The sequence below is a fragment of the Pristiophorus japonicus genome, chromosome 1 (assembly GCF_044704955.1).
Source record: "Pristiophorus japonicus isolate sPriJap1 chromosome 1, sPriJap1.hap1, whole genome shotgun sequence".
Classification (NCBI taxonomy): domain Eukaryota; kingdom Metazoa; phylum Chordata; class Chondrichthyes; family Pristiophoridae; genus Pristiophorus; species Pristiophorus japonicus.
In genome coordinates, this window is record NC_091977.1 from 413,108,118 (window position 1) to 413,132,362 (window position 24,245).

Sequence of the window (24,245 nt, forward strand, 5' to 3'; positions counted from 1 at the left end):
GACTTTACATATTAATGTATCATGTGGGTTTAACTGCCCCAGAGAACCTGCCACGGCTGCATCAGTCGCAGATGGACACAGGGGTTTATGAGGAGTGCACAGAGAAGAGGACAGTTGGCCAGATGACCTTCCCCTGTTCTTATTGCTTATATTCTTATGTTGTCAGCCTGAGAGTAGCACAAAGGCTGCATTCATGGCATGACATGACATGACATCATCCATACATTGCATTTTAATTAAAGTAATGTAACATTACTTTAAAACTGTTTCACACATGACTCACATGAGGCATGGGCGAGTCCCACAACACCATGAGTGGTGGCTGTGCGACTGGTGTTCCCCACCAATGCTGCTGCACGCTCCTCCAGCTCACTTAAAGTCTTCATGTAAGCAGGGCCCCATCCAATGCACCTCTGCTGCGCCCAGTTGTTAGATATCTTCTTCTGCAAACGTGAAAAGAGCATGGCATAAGCTAATTGACTAGGTAGTTTCATGGAAAGACAACAGCTTCAAATGTTACATGCAAATGAGATCCACAATTGATGCACGGTTATAACAAAGATCAACGTGTTTTGGATCTACATATTTACATATGCGTATGTATGTATGTAAGAATTTACAAAATTTAATTCAATCCAGGAGATTTACTATTACAGTTTTAATTACAACCTTCATCAATACAATATAAAATCTGTACTCACTCTAGCTGATGCCACAAGGCTGTTCCAGCGCTTCCGGCACTCATCGGGCCCCCTTCGCCTCCTGGGACGCCGAGGAGACGACATCCGCAATCTTGGACCACGGCTTTCTGTACGCCCGGGGTGGAGGTTTGCCCTTAGCACCCTGGGTAAGTTCTGCCCCCGTAGAGTGGACCACCTCGACGAGGGCCTCGTTGGCCTCGTCCGAAAACGGCTTTGCCCTTTTCTGACCCCCATCCATGCTCTCGGACGATGATGATGATGACATTTCTACAATTTATCCAAATCTCCAACTCTCCAATGGCAAAAAACACTTTATCCAAATCTCCAATGGCAAAAAACTCATCCCTCCAACTCCAACAACTCTATCCTTTATCTCTCTTCCCTCTCTCCCCAATGGCCTTCGGCACATGTGTAGTTGACCCCTGAACTCCCGAAATGCGCAAAATGCTGTCAACTGGAAAAAAAAATTTAAATCGCATGCGCAGAAGGCCGTTGCTAGGGAAGCTTTTGCCTTCCACATCGCTGGCCGTTCGTTGGGTGAGCATCACATTGCTGATCTTTTGCATCGCCCATTTGACATCGCTGGCCTATCGGCAAATGGAAAATCGCCGTCCAAAAAATGGGCAATGAGCCAGCGATCAGCAAGGCTGGGACATCGAACATCGCTGGAACATCGCCCATTTTTTGGGCGATAGACAGCAAAGTGGAAAGTCTAGCCCTATAAGTTAGGTAAAGCTGAGAGACACAGATTTCTAATGTCAAATCATGCCTGACTAACCTGAAAGAAGCACAAAATTTGCTTGCTAAAATCACTTCTGCCTATAAGCTGAGCAAAGCTCTTATCTGCATTCTCCTTTCTTTTTTTAACAAAAACAACTTTGAGATTTACTGCAATTGCCTCCTATCCACTTTAATAATTCACTTGACTTCATAAATAATGTAGGGTGCTAAATTGCTGTAAAATATTGATGTCTCCAGAGTCACTGTAAATGTGCTCACCACCCAGCTACTTATTTGCTGTGGTTTGCATATTTCTCCTATCATGTTTCTCGATCAAAGGATCAAAATGATTTCCTGTCTTTTTATCTCATATTAAATCTCAACATTAAGTAAGACTGGCACTGGCACAACCACATATTTATTGGATGCATTTTTCTGTTACCTTAACACCTGGTTTCCTTTATAATACATTAAGATGAAGCCATTTCTGTGAACCCAATATTTTTATAACTCATTCTCAGGATATGGGCATCACTGGCAAGGCTGGCATTTATTGCCCATTACCCTTGAAAAGATAGTGTATTTTCTTGAACTGCAGCAGTCCACGTGGTGAAGACCCTCCTACAGTGCTGTTAGGTAGGGAGTTCCACGATTTTGACCCAGCAACGATGAACGAATGGCAATATATGTTCAAGTCTTTTAAAAGCCAGCAAAGAATGACTAAAAAAATGATAAAGAGAGGGAAGACAGATTATGAAAATAAACTAGTGTGGAATATAAAAACAGGTAGTAAGAGTTTCTACAGGTACATGAAAAAGAAAAGAGTGGCTAAAGTAAATATTGGTCCCCTAGAGGATGAGACTGGAGAATTAATAATGGAGAACAGGGAAATGGCAGAGACGTTGAACACATATTTTATATTGGTCTTCATGGTAGAAGACACTAAAAACATCCCAATACTGGATAATCAAGGGGAGATAGAGAGGGACGAACTTAATACAGTCACTATCAATAAAGAAGTAGTGCTCGGTAAAATAATGGGACTAAAGGCGGACAAGTCCCTGGGACCTGATGGCTTACATCCTCGGGTCTTAAAAGAAATGACTGCAGAGATAGTGGATGCATTGGTTGTAATCTACCAAAATTCCCTGGATTCTGGGGCGGTCTTAGCGGATTGAAAACTGCAAATATAACACCCCTATTTAAAAAGGGAGGCAGACAAAAAGCAGGAAACTATAGACCAGTTAGCCTAACATCTGTCGTTGGGAAAATGCTGGAGTCCATTATTAAGGAAGCAGTAGTAGGAAATTTGGAAAAACATAATTCAATTAAGCAGAGTCAGCATGGTTTTATGGAAGGGAAATCCTGTTTGACAAATTTGCTGGAGTTCTTTGAGGATGTAACAAGCAGGGTGGATAAGGGGGAACCAGTGGATGTGGTGTATTTGGATTTCCAGAAGGCGTTCGATAAGGTGCCACATAAAAGGTTACTGCACAAGATAAAAGTTCACGGAGTTGGGGATAATATATTAGCATGGATAGAGGATTGGCTGACTAACAGAAAGCAGAGAGTCGGGATAAATGGGTCATTTTCCGGTTGGCAAACAGAAACCAGTGGGGTGCTGCAGGGATTGGTCCTGGGCCTCAACTATTTACAATCTATATTAATGACTTGGATGAAGGGACCGAGTGTAATGTTGCCAAATTTGCTGATGATACAAAGATGGGTGGGAAAGAAAATTGTGAGGAGGACACAAAAAATCTGCAAAGGGATGTACCCACTAAGTGAGTGGGCAAAAATTTGGCAGATGGAGTATAATGTGGAAAAATGTGAGGTTATCCATTTTGGCAGAAGAAATAGAAAAGCAAATTATAATTTAAATCGTGAAAAATTGCGAAGTGCTGCAATACAGAGGGACCTGTGGGTCCTTGTGCATGAAACACAAAAAGTGAGTACGCAGGTACAGCAAGTAATCAGGAAGGCAAATGGAATGTTGGCCTTTATTGCAAGGGAGATGGAGTATGAAAGCAGCAAAGTCTTGCTACAACTGTACAGGGTATTGGTGAGGCCATACCTAGAGTATTGCGTACAGTTTTGGTCTCCGTATTTAAGGAAGGATATACTTGCATTGGAGGCTGTTCAGAGAAGGTTCACGAGGTTTATTCTGGAGATGAGGGGGTTGACTTATGAAGATAGGTTGAGTAAGTTGGGCCTATACTCATTGGAGTTCAGAAGAATGAGAGGTGATCTTATCGAAACATATAAGCTAATGAGGGGGCTCGACAAGATGGATGCAGAGAGGATGTTTAGTTCCACTCATAGGGGAACTAAAACTAGGGGACATAGCCTCAGAATAAGGGGCTGCCTATTTAAAACTGAGATGAGGAGGAATTTCTTCTATCAGAGGGTTGTAAATCTATGGAATTCTCTGCCCCAGAGAATTGTGGAGGCTGGGTCATTGAATATATTTATGGCGGAGATAGACAGATTTTTGAGCAATAAGAGAATAAAGTGTTATGGGGAGCGGGCAGGGAAGTGAGGCGGAGTCCATGATCAGATCAGCCCTGATCTTATTAAATGGCAGAGAAGGTTCCAGGGGCCAGGTTGCCTACTCCTGCTCCTATTTCTTATGTTCTTATTTCTTATGTTCTAAATCAGGATTATGCGTGACTTGGTGGGGAACTTGGCAGTGATGGTGTTCTCAGGCACCTGCTGCCCCGTCCTGCTAGATGGTGGAGGTCGTGGGTTTGGCAAGTTCTGCTGAAGACGCCTTGGCAAGTTATTTCAGTGCATTCTTTAGATAGTACCCACTGCAGTCATGGTGTGCAGCAGAAGATGTTTAGGCTAGTGGATGGGGTGGTGATCCTGCGTCATAAACTTGAATGCAATTGGCAACTCACCATAAAATCTGGCTAGGCCATCTCTCGCACCACTATTGCTTCCATTCCATGGCCTCATAAATTTCATACAACTTAGTGTTAGCTGTGGTTCAGTTGGTAGCACTCTCGCCTCTGAGTCAGAAGGTTGTGGGTTCATAGTCCCACTCCAGACTCTTGAACACAAAAATCTAGGCTGACACTCACCGGTTTCCTGGCCAATATTTATCCCTCAATCAACATCACTAAAACAGATTATCTGGTCATTATCACATTGATGTTTGTGGGAGCTTGCTATGTGCAAATTGGATGCTGTGCTTCCTACATTACAACAGTGACTAAACTTCAAAAAGAACTTCATTGGCTGTAAAATGCAGTGGGACGTCCGGTGGTCATGGAAGGTACTATATAAATGCAGTTCGTTTTTTCAACTTAAAGGGATCATCCTGGGAAACAAGAACAAGCTCCTTGGTGCCAAAATTGCCCCTCTTAGAAAGCCCCGTTAGTGCCACCGGGAAGTGCTAATGGTCGCTGAAGGGTTTTCGCCCAGTCACGGCGGCCAGGGCAACCCCTCCTCCGGGAATTGCCTCCGGGGCTCCGCTGCTGAAAAGTGCTTTGTGCTGCGCCTTGCGAGTAACGCACCAGCACCAACCCTTATGTGCCCCTTGGGGGAAATTGCCCCACAGGCTGTGAGGTCGGTGTGTGGCGATGCCACCAACTGCTCAGTGCGGTGTGGTTTGGCCGGGCCACCAATATGCGGACCGGCATGCCGTCTTGGGTGCCAGGCCGCTGGCCCGGCTGTGTAACACCCTTGTGGCCCAGTGGGCACCACTAAAGAGGCTGCAGCATTCGCAGTAGCCCTCCCCTTTAAAAGAAGGAGAGGGATGTTGTGACGCATCAGCATGACATGGCACGTCAGCATCACGCTGGCATCCCGCGAGCGTCAGGCAAATACTCCATTACCACAAGCAACATTCTTTTTCTCAAAGAGGCAAATTCTGCACCAGCGCAATAAAAATCACATGAATCAAATTGACCGCCCCAAACCCAGCACGGGGCAATTTCAGCCCATGTCTCCTTGTCTTCAGTTTCAACCATCTCCAGCAACTTCCCTCCATTGTACTCTTCAATCTCACCTCAATCACCAAATGTGATGAACTTATTGATTTTTTTCATATGTTCAAAATCAAGAGTATCTTCACAGCCGACTGTCTTAGCCAAGACCTCCCTATGCCCACTAATCACTATCTCTATACCCATCTTCTTCTTGATCAACCCCTGTACTTCATTGAATCTATTTTGTCTTCCCTTCAAAACCTCGTTAAACAAGTAAAAGCCCATGGGACCCAGGGCAAAGTGGCAAGTTGGATCATAAAATTGGCTCGGAGGCAGGAAAGAAAGAGTAATGGTAGATGGGTGTTTTTGTGACTGGAAGACTGTGTCCAGTGGGGTTCAGTACTAGGTCCCTTGCTTTTTGTGGTATATATCAATGACTTGGACTTAAATGTTGGGGGTATGATTAAGAAGTTTGCAGATGACATTAAAATCAGCTGTGTGATTGATAATGAAGAAGAAAGCTGCGGGCTGCAGGAAGATATCAATGTACTGGTCAAGTGGGCAGAACAGTGGCAAATGGAATTCAATCTGGATAAGTGTGAGGTAATGCATTTGAGGAGGTCTAATAAGACAAGGGAATACATATTAAATGGTATGACACTGAAAGTGTAGAGGAACAAAGGGACCTTGGAGTACAGGTCCACAGATCCCTGAAGGTAGCAGGCCAGGTAGATAAGGTGGTTAAGGCACATGGAATACTTGCCTTTATTAGTCAAGGCATGGAATACAAGAGCAAGGAGGTTATGCTTGAACTGTATAAAACACTGGTTAAGTCGCAGCTGGAGTACTGCATTACAGGAAAGATGTGATTGCACTGGAAAGGGTGCAGAGGAGATTTACAAGAACGTTGCCTGGACTGAAGAATTATGGCTATGAGGAAAAATTGGAGATGCTGGGTCTGTTTTTTTTGGAACAGAGGAGGCTAAGGAGAGACCTGATTGAGGTTTATAAAATTATGAGGGGCCTGGATAGAGTGGATAGGAAGGACCTGTTTCCCTTGGCAGAGTGGTCAACAACCAGGGGACATAGATTTAAAGTAATTGGGGGGAGGTTTAGAGGAGATATGAGTGGAGATTCTTTTCACCCAGAGGGTGGTGGGAGTCTGGAACTCACTGCCTGAAAGTGTGGTAGAAGCAGGAACCCTTACCACATTTAAAATATTCTTGGATGTGCACTTAAAGTGTTGCAACTGATAGGGTTACGGACCAAGAGCTGGAAAGTGGGATTAGGTTGGATAGCTCTTGGTTGACTGGCGCGGACATGATGGGGCGAAATGGCCTCCTTCTGTGCTGTAAATTTCTATATTTCTATGATTCTATGAACACATCTTATCGATGAACCTACTTCCTAACTCCCCTCCCTTGCCTAGTCTTGACTAACTTCTCTTTCACAGCTCTTTATTTAACAATAGCGTCAACCTATCTCTATCCTCTAGCATTGTCCCTATGCTCTTCAAAACTACTGTTATCACCCTCATTCTTAAAAACAATTCTCTACATCCCATTCAAGACTCTTGAATCCAGTTTCTACCCATACAACAACAATACAGAGACTATCCTAGTCAAGGTCACAAATGGTTTGTTGGTTCTCCTCATGCTCCTCAATATCTCTGGTCCCTTCGACATTGTCTGTCCTATTATGATGTCTATTCTCTGCAATCCATCTCTGTGACAGTGCTCACACATGGTTCCATGTATTCCTGTCGCACTATAGATACATCAGGATCATAAATCATCAGTCATGTTCTTGTGGCAGGTTCTTTTTTCTTTATTCATTCATGGGATGTGGGCATAGCTGAGAAGGCCAGCATTTATTACCGATTGCCCTTGAGGATATGGTGGTGTGCCGCCTTCTGGAACCGCTGTAGTCCATGAGGTGAAGGCACTCCCACAGTGCTGTTAGGGAGGAAGTTCCAGGATTTTGACCCAACGACTATGAAGGAACAGTAACATATCTTCAAGTCAGACTGTTCTGTGATTTGGAGGGGAACTTGCAGGTGATGATATTCCCATGCGCATGCTGCTCTAGTCCTTCTGGGTGGTACATGTCGCGGGTTTGGGAGGTGCTGCCGAAGAAACCTTGGCCAGTTGCTGCAGTACATCTTGTAGATGGTACACACTGCAGCCATGATATGCCGATGGTGGAGGGAGTAAATTTTTAAGGTAGTGGATGGGGTGCCAATCAAGCAGGCTGCATTGTCTTAGATGGTGTTGAACTTCTGGAATGTTGTTGGAGCTGCAATTAACCAGGCAAGTGGAGAGTATTCCATCACACTCCTGGCTTGTGCCTTGTAGAAGCTTTGGGGAGTCAGAAGGTGAGTGTAAAGGCTTTGAGGAGTTAGAAGGTGAGCCACTCAATGCAATATACCCAGTCTTTGACCTGTTCTTGTAGCTACAGTATTTCTGTGGCTGGTCCAAATAAGTTGCTGGTCAACGGTGGCCTCAGGATGTTGATGGGGTATTTGGCGATGGTAATCCTGTTGAATGTCAAGGGCCAATGGCTAGACTTTCTCTTGTTGGAGATTGTCATTGCCTGGCACTTGTGTGGCTTGAATGTTACCAGCTACTTATCAGCCCAAGCCTAAATGTTGTCCAGGTCTTGCTGCATGAGGGCACGGACTGCCTGGTGCTGCTCCTGGAATGCTCTTTGACACTGCTCATTGAACCAAAGTTAGTCCCCAGGTTTGATGATAATGGTAGAGTGAGGGCCATGAGGTTGCAGATTGTGGTGAAATACAATTCTGCTGCTGCTGATGGTCTGCAGTGCCTCATGGAAGCCCAGTTTTGAACTGCCATATCTGCTCTGAATCTATCCCATTTAGCATGGTGGCAGTGGCACACAATACGATAGAGGGTTCCTCAGTGTGAAGACAGGACTTCGTCTCCACAAGGACTGTGCGGTGGTCACTGCTACCAATACTGTCATGGACAGATGCATTTGTGACAGGTAGATTGGTGAGGTTGAGGTCAAGTAGGTTTATCTCTCGTATTGGTTTTCTCACCACTCGCCGCAGACCCACTCAAGCAGCTATGTCCTTCAGGACTGGTCCAGCTCAATCAGTAGTGGTGCTACTGAGCCAGGTGATGAACACTGAAGTCCTCCACCCAGAGTACATTCTGTGCCCTTGCTACCCTCAGTCCTTCGTCCTTCTTCCAAGTGGTGTTCAATATGGAGGAGTACTGATTTCTTAGCTGAGGGAAGGCGGATGGTGATAATCAATAGGTTTCCTTGCCCATGCTTGACCTAAAGCCATGAGACCTCATGGGGTCCGAAGTCAATATTGAGTTCTCCCAGGGCCATTCCTTCCCGACCATTTATCATTGTGTCACCACCTCTAGTGCTTCTGTCCTGCCGATGCGACAGGGCATACCTAGGGACAGTGATGGAGGAGTCTGGGACATTGGCTGAAAGATAGGATTCTGTGAGTATGGCTATGTCAGGTTGTTGCTTGACTAGTCTGTAGGGCAACTCTCCCAATTTTGGCACAAGTCCTCAGACGTTATTAAGGAGGACTTCAACTGGGTGTGGCTTTGCCGTGCCCGAATGTGGTGCCTAGCCAATGCCGTGTGGTCTGTCTGGTGTTATTCATATTAATTTTCCTTGCAGTTTTGATACAGCTGAATGGCTTGCTAGGCCATTTCCAAGGGTAGTTAAGAGTCAACCACATTGCTGTGGGTTTGAAATCACATATAGGCCAGACCAGGTAATGACAGCAGATTTCCTTCTCTATAGGATATTTGTGAACCAGATGGGTTTTTATGACAATCCAGTAGTTTCATGGTCACCATTACTGATGCTAATTTTTTATTCCAGATTTATTTAAATAACTAAATTTAAATTCTGCAGCTGTCGTGGTGGGTTTTCAACTCATGTCCCCGAATCATTAGTCCAGGCTTCTGGATTACTAGTCCAGAAAAATAACCACTACAGGCTTATATAATTTGCATGTCATAGTCAGGCACCCGCACACATATGGGTGAATACTGGGCATCTGCTTGGAGTGGGGTGTGTGGGTAAAACAAGATGGACAACCAGCTGATGTCACCAGCCCAGAACATCTTTAATGTCTGCCCAATTGGCCCCCTTTACAAAGGGACCAATGTGCCTCACAGTGCAATCTAATGGGTCCAGACCAGGACCCCCAGGTGAGCCTATAGTGTGGGATGGGGTGTCAAACCTACAGCTGCATCTGGCCCATAGAACAGTTTCATCCGCCTGCAGTCAGGGGCTTCGAACGGTGCTGCGAGGCTTCACCCTGATGCAGGTTGATAGCGCTGATAAAAGTCACTCCCTGGAATCTCAGTTAACAGATATAAATGAAAGAGACAGTACCCCTTGTTTGTTGAGTTATTTACACTGCAGGATAATACATAGGTAGGGTGTTTAAATACTGCAAATCAAACTGAGCACAAATGAGGATGTTATAAACTGTGAAAAGAAAATATGGAAAGCCTCCTCAAGTCGATTCCAAGGACAGTGGTTTTTCAAGACGACATCCTCATCATGGGTTGTGATACTGACGAACACCTCCGCAACCTGGAGGAGGTGCTACGCAGACTGGACCAGGAAGGTCTTCAACTGAAAAAGGCGAAGTGCGTCTTCCTAGCTCCAGTGGTAGAATTCCTGGGAATGAGGATAGCAGCAGACGGGATCAGACCTATTGTGTCCAAAACAGAAGCGATCCAGAGAGCACGCAGAGCCCGTAACACAACTGAGCTGCGTTCGTTCCTGGGGCTCCTGAACTATTTTGGTAACTTTCTTCCCAAATTGAGCATGCTGTTAGAGCCGCTACACGTGCTCCTATGCAAAGGTCGCGAATGGGTCTGGGGGGACAGCCAGGAAAGGGCTTTTGAAAGAGCACGAAATTTGTTATGCTCCAACAATCTGTTAACGCTATATGACACACGTTTTAACGTGCGATGCGTCGTCCTATGGGGTCGGGTGTGTGTTGCAGTATGTTAATGCCACGGGTCAGTTACAGCCAGTAGTTTATGCCTCCAGAAGTCTGTCCCAGGCAGAACGGGGCTACGGGATGGTAGAAAATGAAGCGCTTGCATGTGTATATGCTGTAAAAAAAAATGCACCAGTACTTGTTTGGCAAGAAATTTGAGCTGGAGACAGATCACAAACCCCTAACGTCCCTTTTGGCCGACAACAAGGCCATAAATGCAAATGCATTGGCCCGCATACAGAGGTGGGCACTCATGTTAGCCGCCTATGACTATACAATTCGGCACAGACCGGGCACGGAAAACTGCGCTGATGCACTCAGCAGGCTCCTACTTGCCATCACCGAAGGGGCAACCGAGCATGCTGCTGAGATGGTCATGGTTGTTGAAGCTTTTGAAAGTGAAGGCTCACCCGTGACAGCCCATCAGATTAAAGTCTGGACAAATAGAGACCCGCTACTGTCTTTAGTCAAGAAATGTGTCCTGCATGGGGACTGGGCAGCCACGTACGGGGCATGCCCTGAGGAATTCAAACCATTTCACAGGTGCAAGGATGAACTCTCGATTCAGGCTGATTGCCTACTATGGAGAAACCGAGTAGTCATAACCTAGATGGGCAGAGAGATGTTCATCAAAGAACTCCACAATGAGCACCCGGGCATTGTCATGATGAAGGTAATTGCCAGGTCACACGTTTGGTGGCCAGGGATAGATACAGACCTGGAACTTTGTGTTCACAGGCGCAACATGTGTGCCCAGCTGGGCAATGCACCCAGGCATGCCTCCCTTAGCCCCTGGTCCTGGCCCGCCAAGCCATGTGGACTACTCAGGTCCTTTCATGGGAAAAATGTTTTTGGTTGTAGTCGACGCCTACTCCAAATGGATCGAGTGAGACATTCTCAATTCAAGCACATCCTCTGCCACGGTAGAAAGTCTACGGGCAATGTTCGCCGTCCATGGTCTACCAGACGTCTTGGTCAGCGACAATGGCCCGTGCTTTACAAGCAATGAATTCCAGGACTTCATGGCAGGAAATGGTATTAACCATGTCAGAACGGCACCGTTCAAGCCGGTCTCAAACGGCCAGGCAGAACGAGCAGTGCGGATAATCAAACAGGGGATGCTCAGAATCCAAGGGGGTTCCCTACAAAGCCACTTATCACGCCTCCTGTTGGCCAATAGATCCCGACCACACTTGCTCACAGGGGTCCCACCCGCAGAGCTGCTAAGGAAAAGGACGCTCAAAACCAGGTTCTCCCTTATACACCTCACCATGAAAGAAATTGTTGAGAGCAGGCGTCAGTCACAATGTGACTACCATGACGGGAATGCGAGAGCACGATGTATTGATGTCAATGACCCTGCCTTTGTCCTCAACTACACTGCAGGGCCTAAATAGCTCGCAGGCACTGTGATTGCCAAAATGGGGAATAGGATTCTGGTAGTTAAACTTACCAATAGACAAATCTGCCGCAAACACGTGGATCAAACTAAAAGAGGTTCAGCAACCCCAGAGAAGAAGCAGAAGAAGAACACAATATAGAGTTCACTTCTCCACAGGTGACCGAACACCGGAACCAAGCGGAAGAGAGCCCAGTCACTGTGTGCACCACAAACAGCAGACACTCAGGCCAGCGCCCAACAACCGGAGCCCCAACTCAGGCGCTCTATAAGGGAGTGTAAACCACCAGAGAGACTTAACATGTGATCCCAATAAGACTTTGGGGGGGAGGTGATGTCATGTATTTAACCGTCATTGTAACCCATGTATAAACTGACCTAAGTTGTACACTGTGAGAACATTGACCACTAGGTGGTGAACTTGTGGGAGACACTCCTAACCTGGACTTTGATGTATAAAAAGGGAAGCTCCACCCACCTTCATCACTTCAGTGCTGGTAAATAAAGGTTACTGGTCACAGAGTGACCTTCTCTCAAGTATGGGCCTCGTGTACATTTATACTGAATAGTAAGGACATATTAGCACCCAAGTTAATGCAGGAATGCTCCGGAAGGGTCACAGATTTTCAGGCTGTCCTTGAGACCCTCACAGATTCTAAGGACCCGGGGTTTCTTCTGTCGCTCCTCTACTTATGCAGGCGGTTTGCCGGATTGGGAACGATAAGGAATGGAAGAAAACTGTTGTTTGGGTCTCTGCCTCCATTTGCTAGTCACTATGTCTGGGAACTGAGTGTTCCCCAGGCTCAACAAAGTGGAAAATCACCCTGGTACATTTAGCGTAATTACTTTGTATTGATGTCCACTGTACCAGTTTTCATTACATATTTGTTCTGTTGATGCTATAACTTTCTTTCATGCAGTGCTAGATATACATTACTGAGGTAAACAAGCACTCTATATCATACATGGCATTGTATTGCCAGTGTTCAAATACAAATGAGAGGTTTTCCCTGACATTTAGACCAGGTTTCATGTGGTATTTTGGGCACAATCCCAAAATAAAGCATCAACTTTGTTCTACCTAAGAATCTACTTCACAATCACTGAAAACGACTTCTTTAGATGACTGAGGAGAAAGTGATAATGAAGATCACAAAAGTGACTCCACATTGCATGCACCCAGCACGGGGTGGCACTCAAAGGGAGTGCACCTCGACAAATCTCACATACGCACTCGTGATTTCCCAAGATGCGCTAACTGGGAGCGACACCCACTGCGAGTTCTGCATTGCAGAATCATCTCTAATTTTCTTTATTATGGGTCTGCTGGCTCCTTATAATTTTTGAATGTCTCAGCTATATTGAATAGATAATTAGATAGATTAGAAAAAACGATTTTGTCTCTGTGGGAAGTTAAAGGTTTTAGTGCTTACTGTGTCCTCCTACTGTGATTTTTCCTCAGCGCTGCTCTCATCTTACATGCTTCTGGATCATTTCAGTCACCTACAGGGGACATAACAGGAATCAGCCACTTTTATATCCAAATGTCTCTTTGCTGCCAGCTACATAAGGCAAGAAACCAGTCACATCTGGTTCCTTAAAATCCCACAGCAACAGGAGTAAATCAGTGCTTTATAATTTGCTGACTATCCATAAGTCCTGGATGCCATTCATTGCACACATCTGAATTATATGTATCCTCACAGAATACAATTGTTTAAGCAATGTTGTCACTTCTGTTTGGCAAATACCAGAATCATCCTCCACGCAGTATAGTCTTCAGCACATGGAAAACGTTGTTCCCTGTATCCTATCACGCACCAATTCCTGCTTACCCATCACCCCTATGCTCTTGACCAACCTTTGCTCCCTGTCACCCACGTCCCAAATTTAAAATTCTCATCCTCGTGTTTAAATCCTTCCATGGCCTCGCTCCTCCCTATCTCTGTAACCGTCTCGAGCCCTGCAACTCTCCAAAAACTCTGCCTTCCACTGACCCTGGCCACTTGTGCATTAACCACTCCATTCACCACACTATTGACAGCCATGCCTTCAACACTCTGTTCTGGAATTCCTCCCTAAACCTCTCTGCCACTTTTAACTTTTAAGATGCTCCTTAAACCCATCTCTTGGCCTACGCCTTTGGTCACTCCTCCAAATAGCTCCCTCTCTGGTTCTGACTGGCCAACATTTTTGTCTGCTTAGCTTCTGTGCTGGGACATTTTTTCAATGTCAAAGGCGTGACATAAATGTAAGTTGCTGTTGTTCTTATACATTCATGCTTCGTACATTTTGTCCCTTTGTTAGAAAATGCTGGAGATAGTCAGCAGACCAGGCAGGATCTGTGGAGACAGAAAGAGAGTTACTGATTCAGGTCTGTGACATTTCGTCAGAACTGGAAAGCATTACAGATGTAACAGGTTTTAAGCAAGAGCAGAGGCAGGGAAAGGGGGAGGAAAGGAAAGAACAAAAGTGAATTTCTGTGATAGGGTGGAAGGCAGGAGTGATTTAATGAACAGCAGAATCAATCCCAACACTTGCTGTCCAATAAAATGGGAGCAGTGGTTATGATCTGAAATTGTTGAACTTGATGTCGAGTCCAGAAGGTTGTAAAGTGTCTAATTGAAAGATGATGTGCTGTTGCTCGAGATTCAGTTGAACTTCATTGGAACAGTATAAGAGACTGAGGACAATGGGGTCAGAATGGGAGTGGGATGGAGAATTAAAATAGCAAGCGACTGGAAGCTCAGGGTCACGCTTATGGACTGAACGGATGTTCAGTAAATCATAGAATCATAGATGTTTACAGCACGGAAGGGGGCCATTTCAGCCCATTGTGTCCGTGCCAGCCAACAAGAGGCTATCCAGTCTAATCAAACTTTCCAGCTCTAGGTCCATAACCCTGCAAATTACGACACTTCAAGTGCATATCCAAGTACTTTTTAAATGTGGTGAGGGTTTCTGCCTCTACCACCCTTTCAGGCAGTGAGTTCCAGACCCCCACAACCCTCTGTGTGAAGAAATTTCCCCTCAAAACCCCTCCAAATCTTCTACCAATTACTTTAAATTTATGCCCCCTGGTTGCTGATCCCTCTGCTAAGGGAAATAGGCCATTTCTATCCACTATATCTTAGCCCCTCATAATTTTATACACCTTCGCTCAACCTCCTCTGTTCCAAGGAAAACAAACCCAGCCTATCCAATGTCCTCATAGCTAAGATTCTCCACTCCTGGCAACATCCTGGTAAATCTCCTCTGTACCCTCTCTAGTGCAATCGCGTCCTTCCTGTAATGCGGTGACCAGAACTGCATGCAGTACTCCAGCTGTGGCCTAACCAGTGTTTTATAGAGTTCAAGCATAACCCCCCTGCTTTTGTATTCTATGTCTCGGCTAACAAAGGCAAGCATTCCGTATGCCTTCTTAACCACCTTATCTACCTGGCCTGCTACCTTCAGGGATCTGTGGACTTGCACTCCATGATCCCTTTGTTCCTCTATACTTCTCAGTGTCCTACCATTTAATGTGTATTCCCTTTCCTTGCTGCCACTCCCCAAATGCATTACCTCACACTTCTCCGGATTAAATTCCATTTACCACTGTTCTGCCCACCAGATCAGTTGATTGATATCTTTCTGCAGTCCGTAGCTCTCTTCTTCATTATCAACCACACAGCCGATTTTAATATCATCTGCAAATTCTTAATCAAACCCCCTATATTCAAGTCTAGATTATTGATGTATACCACAAAAAGCAAGGGAAGTAGTACTGAGCCCTGCAGAACTCCACTGGAAACATCCTTGCTGTCACAAAAACACCATCAACCATTACCCTTTGCTTCCTGCCTCTGAGCCAAAGTGATCACCCAATCTGTGTTTGGTCTCCCCAATGTAGAGGAGACTACACTGTGAGCAGCAAATATAGTATAACAAACTAAAAGAAGTACAAGTAAATTGCTGTTTCACCTGGGAGGAGTGTTACAGGCCCTGGACGGCAGAAAGGGAGTCGGTAAAAGGGCAGGTGTTGGGTATCCTGCGCTTGCATGGGAAGGTGCTGTGGTAAAGGGAGGGAGTTGTAGGGAGAGCCCAAACACCAACCCAGCCAAGGACAAGAAGTAGAAAGAAGCAAACTCAATGTGAGACATCACAGGAAAGAAGGGAAGTGATTGGTCGGTGAGTTCTTCTCTCTTTTCTGCAGCATTGGTTTGAATTAAGAGCTGAGACTACAAACAAAACTTGAAAACTTAATTAATTAAATACATTAGGATGGCAGGGCAGGAGATGTGTTACTGCTGTTGTATGTGGGAGCTGGTTGACCCCATTGAGGTCCATGGAGACCACATCTGCAGCAAGTATCTGCAGCTCGAGGAACTTCGGCTCCGCGTTGGAGAGCTGCTATCCGAGCTGCTAACACTGCGATACATCATGGAGGGGAAAAGTTACCTGGACACTGTGCTCCAGGAGGTAGTCACACCAATTAGATTAATTAATTCAGATTTGGTCAGGGACAGGAGAGTGTGACTACGAGTGAGGAAGGTATGGGGACTCAGCATGGAGTGATGGAGGAGCCTCAGCTCTTGTTCTTGTCCAACAGGTTCGAGGCTCTTACTCCCTGTGTGGACGAGAGCAGGGACTGCAAGGAGGATGAGCAAACTGACCACAACACTGTGGTACAGGGGGCCATTCAAGTGTTGTAGTTGATGGAAGAGTGGACCAGGGTGTCAGATTAAATGTGAAAGCTAATAGGGTGGAAGGTGAAGACGAGGGGAACCCTATTGTGGTTATGGGAGGGAGAGGAAGGGGTGAGAGCAAAAGTGCAGGAAATGGGATGCTCACGGACAAGGGGCCTGTCAACCATGGTGGAGGAGAATCCTTGGTTGGGAAGAATGGAAGGCATATAGGAAACACTGGTGTGGAAGGTGTCATTCCCTGCCTCTGACCCATCTCAGTCCATCTGCTGCTGAATCCCTCATCCGTGCCTTTGTCACCTTCAATCTTCCAATATTCTCTTGGTCGTCCTCCCATCCTCCACATTCCATAAACCTCAGCTCATCCAAAACTCTGCTGTTTGTAACCCATCCCACACCATATCCCACTGGCCCATTGCTGTCCTGCAATGGCCCCCAATTCTCAAACAGCTCAAATTTAAAGTTCCCACCAACATGTTTCAATCCTTCCATGGCTTTACTTCTTGCTATCTCTGCATCTTTCCCCAATGTTTTAATTCCTGATTTTGAGTACGATTATGGTGGATAATGAGAGAAACATCAGGTGGTGATTCCCACTGCCACCTAACTGCCCAACCAAGACTTTAATTGGGACTGTTTCTGGCTACCTCTATCTTACCCACCACATGCAAATGGTGTCTGGGGCAGTTAATGCTGCTCCTTGGCACCGCAATGGGGAAGGTAATGGGAGATAATGAGAAGTGACGGTGACAACCCTGGGTTCCTCCAACAGAGGGAGTGGCCTCCATCCCTTCCATTCCAGCCCCCTCTTATCGTCTTTCATTGGCTTCCGTCTCTGCTGAGGCCTATTAGAATCCCAGCGTTCCAATCTTTCGAGCACTTCTATCTCTTCAACACTCAGCTGTCACTTGTAGTACTGCAGTTGTCCCCAGAATTCGACACTTCACTGCCAGATAATGGCGGCAGTGTCCCCTCTCTGCTGGTCCTGCACAGCTTGGGGGAGGTAGGCCGCACAGGAGCCAGTGTAGCTTACAGGGAACATTGCAGTACATCACTAGTCACATCCTGCCAATTAGAGCACCTGCCCATCAATGTTCCCATTAAACGATCTGGAGTTCCGCGCAGGACGCCCATCGGCTTTAGAATGGAAGAAGCCATGCATGTACAGTATTTTGAATGGGCTGTGCAACCCCTTAAAGGGGCTGTGCACCCAAAACAATTAGCAGGAACATTGCTGCCCATTATCCCGACTCTCTGTCTCCTGCCGCTCAGCCAATTTCCTAACCAATTCAATAAATTGCCTTTAATTCCATGAACTTCAACTTTAGCTAACATTCTCTTATGAGGGACTTTATCAAATGCCTTCTGGAAATCCATAGTAATAACATCCATAGACACTCCTCAGTCCACTATTTTAGTCACTTCTTCAAAACATTCAATCAGGTTCATCAGACATGACCAACCCTTTACAGGGCTGGAAAAACATCAACGCAGTCACACAGCGAAGAGGCTGTTCACCTGCTCCGTGTGTGGGGATCGATTCACTCAGTCAAGCCACCTGATGGGACACCAGCGAATTCACACCAGGGAGAGACCGTACACCTGCACTGTGTGTGAGGAGGGATTCACTTGTTTTTCCAACCTTCTAACTCACCAGCGAGTTCACTCTGGGAAGAGGCCGGTCACTTGCTCCGTGTGTGAGGAGGGATTCGCTCGGTCATCCCACCTGCTGGTTGACAGGCCGCAAACTCACACCCAACATCACATCAAGATCTGACAGAGTCACTCCATTCATCAGGGCCTGAATATCATCGGCCTTTCAATGTGGAAGGAGAAATGTTCTGCTCTGGGAAAAATTTCAAACAGCAGTGTGACTGGAAAAGCACCGAGACACACACACCCGAGTGAGAGAAACATAGAAACATAGAAACATAGAAAATAGGTGCAGGAGTGGGCCATTCGGCCCTTCGAGCCTGCACCACCATTCAATAAGATCATGGCTGATCCTTCCCTCAGTACCTCTTTCCTGCTTTCTCTTCATACCCCTTGATCCCTTTAGCCGCAAGGGCCATATCTAATTCCCTCTTGAATACATCCAATGAACTGGCATCAACAACTCTCTGCGGCAGGGAATTCCACAGGTTAACAACTCTCTGAGAGAAGAAGTTTCTCCTCATCTCAGTCCTAAATGGCTTATCCCTTATCCTAAGACTGTGTCCCCTGGTTCTGTACTTCCCCAACATCGGGAACATTCTTCCCACATCTAACCTGTCCAGTCCCGTCAGAATCTTGTAAATTTCTATGAGATCCCCTCTCATCCTTCTTTACTCCAGTGTATAAAGGCCCAGTTGATCCAGTCTCAGAGTGTTCCAGTGTACTGACTGTGGAAAGAGCTTTAACCAGTTACACAGCCTGAAAAAAACATTGCGCCATTCACAGTGGGGAGAAACCGTACACGTGTTCTGTGTGTGGACGAGGCTTTAACTGATCGTGGCCCTGGAGAGACGCAAGGACACCCGCACCTTGAAGAAACTGGAAATGTGGGGACCGTGGGATGGGATTCTATTGCTTGTCTGTACTGGAAACTCATTGTCACCTTCACACCGGCGAGAGGCCATTCAGTTGCTCTCACGGTCTAAAGACTTTCAAAGAATCATTGAACCTGCTGAAACATCAGCAAATTCATGCTCGTGAGAGGCCGTTCACCTGCTCAGTGTGTGGGAAGGGATTTTGTCAATCCAACCACCTGCTGGCACACCGGTGAGTTCACACTGAAGAGTGATTGTTTAGGAGCTCTCACTGTGAAAAGACATTTGCTCACTCTTCCAACCTATTGAAACAACAGCAAGTGCTCACCAGGGAGAGGTTGTTCACCTGCTCCGTATGTGGGATGGGTGCACCCGTTAATCTAACCTGCTGATACATAAGCAAGTTCACACTGGGAAGAGGCCATTCTCCTGTTTCGTGTGTGGGACGAGATTCACTCATTCATCCAAATTCAGGACACTCCAGCTTGTTCACGCTGATAAGAGACCTTTTAAATATTCTGACTGTGAGAAGAACGTAAAAGCACAAAAGATCTGCTGATACACCAGCGAATTCACACTGGGGAGCCGTTCACCTGACCCAAGTGTGCAAATGGATTCATTAATTTATCTATCCTGCTGAGACACCAGCGAGTTCACAAGTGAGTACAGGGGTTGGATTCTGCTGTTATTGTTGCTGTTAATCATATCCAGGACTGAACCATGTTCATTCTGGTTGTTGAGGTTTGGTAAAGCTGCTGTTGGTAACCCCTATAACTGGGCTGGAGTTTAATCTGTATCAACATAAAATAAATGAGCTTTGTATCCCACACATGTAGTGTGTTGGGTCCTTGATGTCTCAACAATAAGATGAGCTGATTGAGCACTTGTTACAAACTGTGTGGAATCCATCTGAGAACTAAGTTCCCACAACTTTTTAAAAGATGGATCTACAAGATGTCCAAATCTGACAGGACAGAAAATTGTATTATATCACAGGGTCCACTTCAACCATCCAGGGCAGTGTGTCCCTGTAATACTGTATTTAATCTGCAGAGCAAGTCTCCAGTCGTTCTGGTTAACCTTTGCCACTGGATAAAGGCCTAGCTCTGTCAAGCCCGTGTGGTGGCTGATGTGCAACAGTCACCACACATTAAAAAAATCCATGTACAGGCATCTTCCACCCCTTCAATTGGCGGTCAGGACTGGAACATCGGAATTGAAATATCTGCGAACCCATGTGGAAGCAAGTCATCCTCGTTTGAGGGACCGCCTATGATGATGATCTCTGATCAGCTAAAAATTTTCAAGGTGCTCAGTCACTCTATCCTTAATGATAGACTCTAGTAATTTCCCAACATTAGATGTCAGACTAACTGGTCTATAATTCTATGGTTTCCCTTTCTTATCTTTTTTAAATAGCGGAGTGACATGCACACTTTTTCAATCTAATGGAACAGTTCATAAATCAAGAGAACTTTGGAAGATTATAGTTAGGGCATCAGCAATGTTCTCACCTACTCACTTTAAAATCCTGGGATGGAAACCATCTGGTCCTAGGGATTTGTCACTCTTTAGTGCCATTATTTTCTTCATTACAGTTATTAGTTTTAAAGGGGCAACATTGTTCCTGATCACCCTTCTTTTCCTGATATAATTGTAAAAAAGAAATTTGTTGATTTTGAAATCCCTTGCAAATATTTTTTCTTATTCCTTTTTGTAGCTCTGACTATCTGTTTTGACACCTTTTGTTGTTCTTTGTATCTCTCCTCATTTTTGCATTTCTGTATACTTTTTCTTTTAGTTTTATGTTGCCTCTTACCTCTTTAGTCGTCCAGGTGTTTTTTTAGCAAGTAGAGCTCTTTCACCCCAGGGGTCTTAACTGGTTCTGTATCATATTAAATTAGTTTTTGAACATCTCCCACTGATCTTCTGTCATTTTACCCATTAACAGATTTTCTCTATGACAATTCACGGTCCTTAGCTGCTGTTCTGTTCTTTCAATTCTTAGTGGGATCATTGTCCAGCAATGGGTACGTCTTATCACCCACAAACAATCTGTTTACTTTCAGCAACAGCTTCTCTTCCTGCCCACGCATCGTTACCTCTGGTGTCCTTGGCTCCCTCCTATTTCTCATCTAAATGCTGCCCCTTGGCAACATCATCCGGAAATACAGCATCAGTTTCCACATGTACGCTGATGACACCCAGCTCTACCTCACTACCACTTCTCTCAACCTCTCCAGGGTCTCTAAATTGTCAGACTGCATGTCCGACATCCATTTCTGGATGAGCAGAAATGTTCTCCAATTGAATATTGGGAAGACTGAAACCATTATTTTCGGTCCACACTGCAAACTGTGTTCCCTAGCGACTGACTCCACCCCTCTTCTGCCTGAGGCTGAACCACACTGTTCACATCCTTGGTATCATATTTGACCCTGAAATTAGCTTTCAATCACATATCTGCAGCATAACTAAGATCTATTTCCACCTCTGTAACATTGCTTGTCTCCGTTCTTGCTTCAGCTCATCTGCTGCTGAAGCCCTCATCCATGCCTTTGTTACCTCTAGACTTGACTATTCCAACAGACTCCAGGCTGGCCTCCCACATTCTACCGTATGTAAACTACAGGTAATCCATAACTTGGCTGTCTCTGTCCTAACTTGTGTCAAGTCCTGTTCATCCATCACCCCTGTGCTCGCCAATCTCCTGGTTAAGCAATGCCATGATTTCAAAATTCCCTTCCTTGTTTTCAAATCCCTCTATGACCTCGACCCTCTCTATCTCTGTAATCTCCTTCAACCCCATAACCCCTCGCTAATGATTGGCAACGGGATGGTAGCTGCTCCTCTAATTCTGCCCTCTTGACCATCCCTTATTATAATCGCTCAACCATTGGTGGCCGTGCCTTCTGTTGCCAAGGCTCTAAGCTCTGGAATAAACAGTTGATGAATGCATAGGTAGGATATCCATAGCAGAAAATATTCAGATAATTCTAAACATGAGATGATCATTAAAAATATTTTGGGTTCTTGAACACGCAATAACCTTATATAACAACAATCAATAGCAGTTTATTTTATGGATCACATACATCAAATAGCTTCTAAAGTAAATCAACTATAGTTCTTATTTCATCAGATAAGGAAATGCCTGTATGCCAATGATAGATTAGTTTTTAATTATATCTGTATTGTGAGATTTAACCCATTGTGCACCAATGTATAGCTATGATTTACCAGCGAATGGACAATTATACGTAGAAATGCAGTTATTTTTGAAGAATCTTTAGTTTAGCTTGTGGGCGTGCAGCCTCTGATTTTTCAATAATGGATAGAAGCTCATCTCAGGAAATTGCTCAATCAATCCTAAAGTGTTTTTCATCATTTTTAACCATTTCTACTTTGTTTTCGCTTGTGTTTCAAAAAAAATGTAGGTAGTTCCTACATAAATGGTTCCATGTAATTACATTCTGAGAGGCACAACAGTATCAAACATTAGAGTACTAAAACCTTTCAAAGTTATAGTAGAACAGAGCAGCCTTTTATGGTTTTTATCAGTGAGAGTCAACAAAGAGAAGATTATGCAGAGTAAAATTATCATCATCATAGGCAGTCCCTCGAAGCGAGGAGACTTGCTTCCTCGCCAAAAAAGGATGATTTCACAAGTGATTCAATGAAGGACCTAATATTCCAGGTTCTGAACTACATCCTGAAGGGTGGAAGATGCCTGTGCATGGATTTTTTTAACATGTGGTGGCCATTGCACACCAGCCACCACACGGGCTTGACAGAGTTAGGTCTTGGTCCAGTGACAAAGGTTATCCAAGACGACTAGAGACCTGCTCTGTTGCACGGACCTAGTGCGCACACATATCGCAGTGTGGGCTGGCTAAGATTATAGTACTACTTTAGCAGCTGTTTGACTACCATTGTGCTTAGAGATAAATTACCGAGTCTAGATGACAAACCAGTTAACACCTCTTAGCCTCACAAAACTATGATATGTGTATTTTCTGGGTCAAAAAATTGGATTTAAGAAACTTGGTGGAGCAGCGTTAGAATTCAGCCCAGACAGCTTGAGTGAAAACCTTTTCTCTTTTTACTACTGTTGTGGTTTTCATCTGAAATTAGATCTGACACAATTAAGCACCAACTATCATAGCACCCCACTTGAAACAGGTACTAGCTCAGTTAGACATACTGTAGGAGATTAAAGTCACAGTTTTAACTTGGGGCATGACTGTGGTGTGTGAGTGCCAAGGCAAGCTGCAAACTCGCAATACAGTGCCACATGAGGATCGGAGAGATTTTGGCCTAGAAATATGGGCACAAACACTTTTGGGCACATGGTGGCACAAGAAACATTCCCTGCGTCTGAATGCTGAGGCCAGAGGCTCCCCTGATATTAGGCCTTGGAGACGACGATCTGCCGAGAGCAACAGACAGCTTGCAGGCACAAGACAATTGAAGATCGGACCACTCCTGGTGTTGCAACGACCCTCAGGTAAGTGAGGAAGGATGGGGGAGCGATTAGGGAAGGAGGTAACCAAGTTGGATAGTAGAGCTGGCAATTGGCAATGGGATGGTAGCGGCAATGATGGACAAAGGTGTACCAGTGGTGATCGGTGACTCACCTGGTTGTATAGGTAATGGTGCCTAGAATGTGAATGTTGATGTTGGTTACGTAACTATTTTCTGGCACAGCGTGTGATGCAATTGTCCTCTGGAAACTGAATAATCCAGGTTTCAGAGTGAATACAAGTGTGGCTAATATTTGGTTATTGTACACACAGACTATGAGGATGATTTTTCTCAGGGCTTCTCCTGCTTCAACGAAAGTTCAGCAAAACTCTATTTACGCATGTAAATGGGAGGGCTATTAAAGTTACAGTGGCAGGTTGAGCGAAGCCCCATGGTTATTCGCCACCTATGAGTCTCCAAAGTAATGCATCCTTCCTACAAGGCAAGTAACATTATAAGGAAATGGTAGCATAGTAGTTAAGTTACAAGACTAGTAATCCAGAGACCTGGACAAACAATCCGGAGACATAAGTTTAAATCCCACAATGGCAGCTGGGGAATTTAAATTCAGTTAATTAAGTAAATCTGGAATAAAAAGCTCGTATCATTAATGGTGACCATGAAACTACCGGATTGTTGTAAAAACCGATCTGGTTCACTAATGTCCTTGAGAAAAGGAAATCTGCCGTCCTTACCTGGTCTAGCCTATATGTGACTCCACATGTGGTTGACTCTTAACTGCCCT

The 24,245-nt window shown here is 45.1% G+C and overlaps 1 protein-coding gene across 1 annotated transcript; it reads left to right on the forward strand.

The window, feature by feature from the left end:
• Positions 1-4,821: 4,821 nt before the first annotated feature.
• On the forward strand, positions 4,822-18,225 carry LOC139267237 (gastrula zinc finger protein XlCGF17.1-like). The gene is made up of 2 exons (XM_070885279.1): positions 4,822-4,930; positions 17,921-18,225. Exons 1-2 carry the CDS (start codon positions 4,822-4,824, stop codon positions 18,223-18,225), a joined length of 414 nt encoding a protein of 137 aa, XP_070741380.1.
• The last annotated feature ends 6,020 nt before the right edge of the window (positions 18,226-24,245 follow it).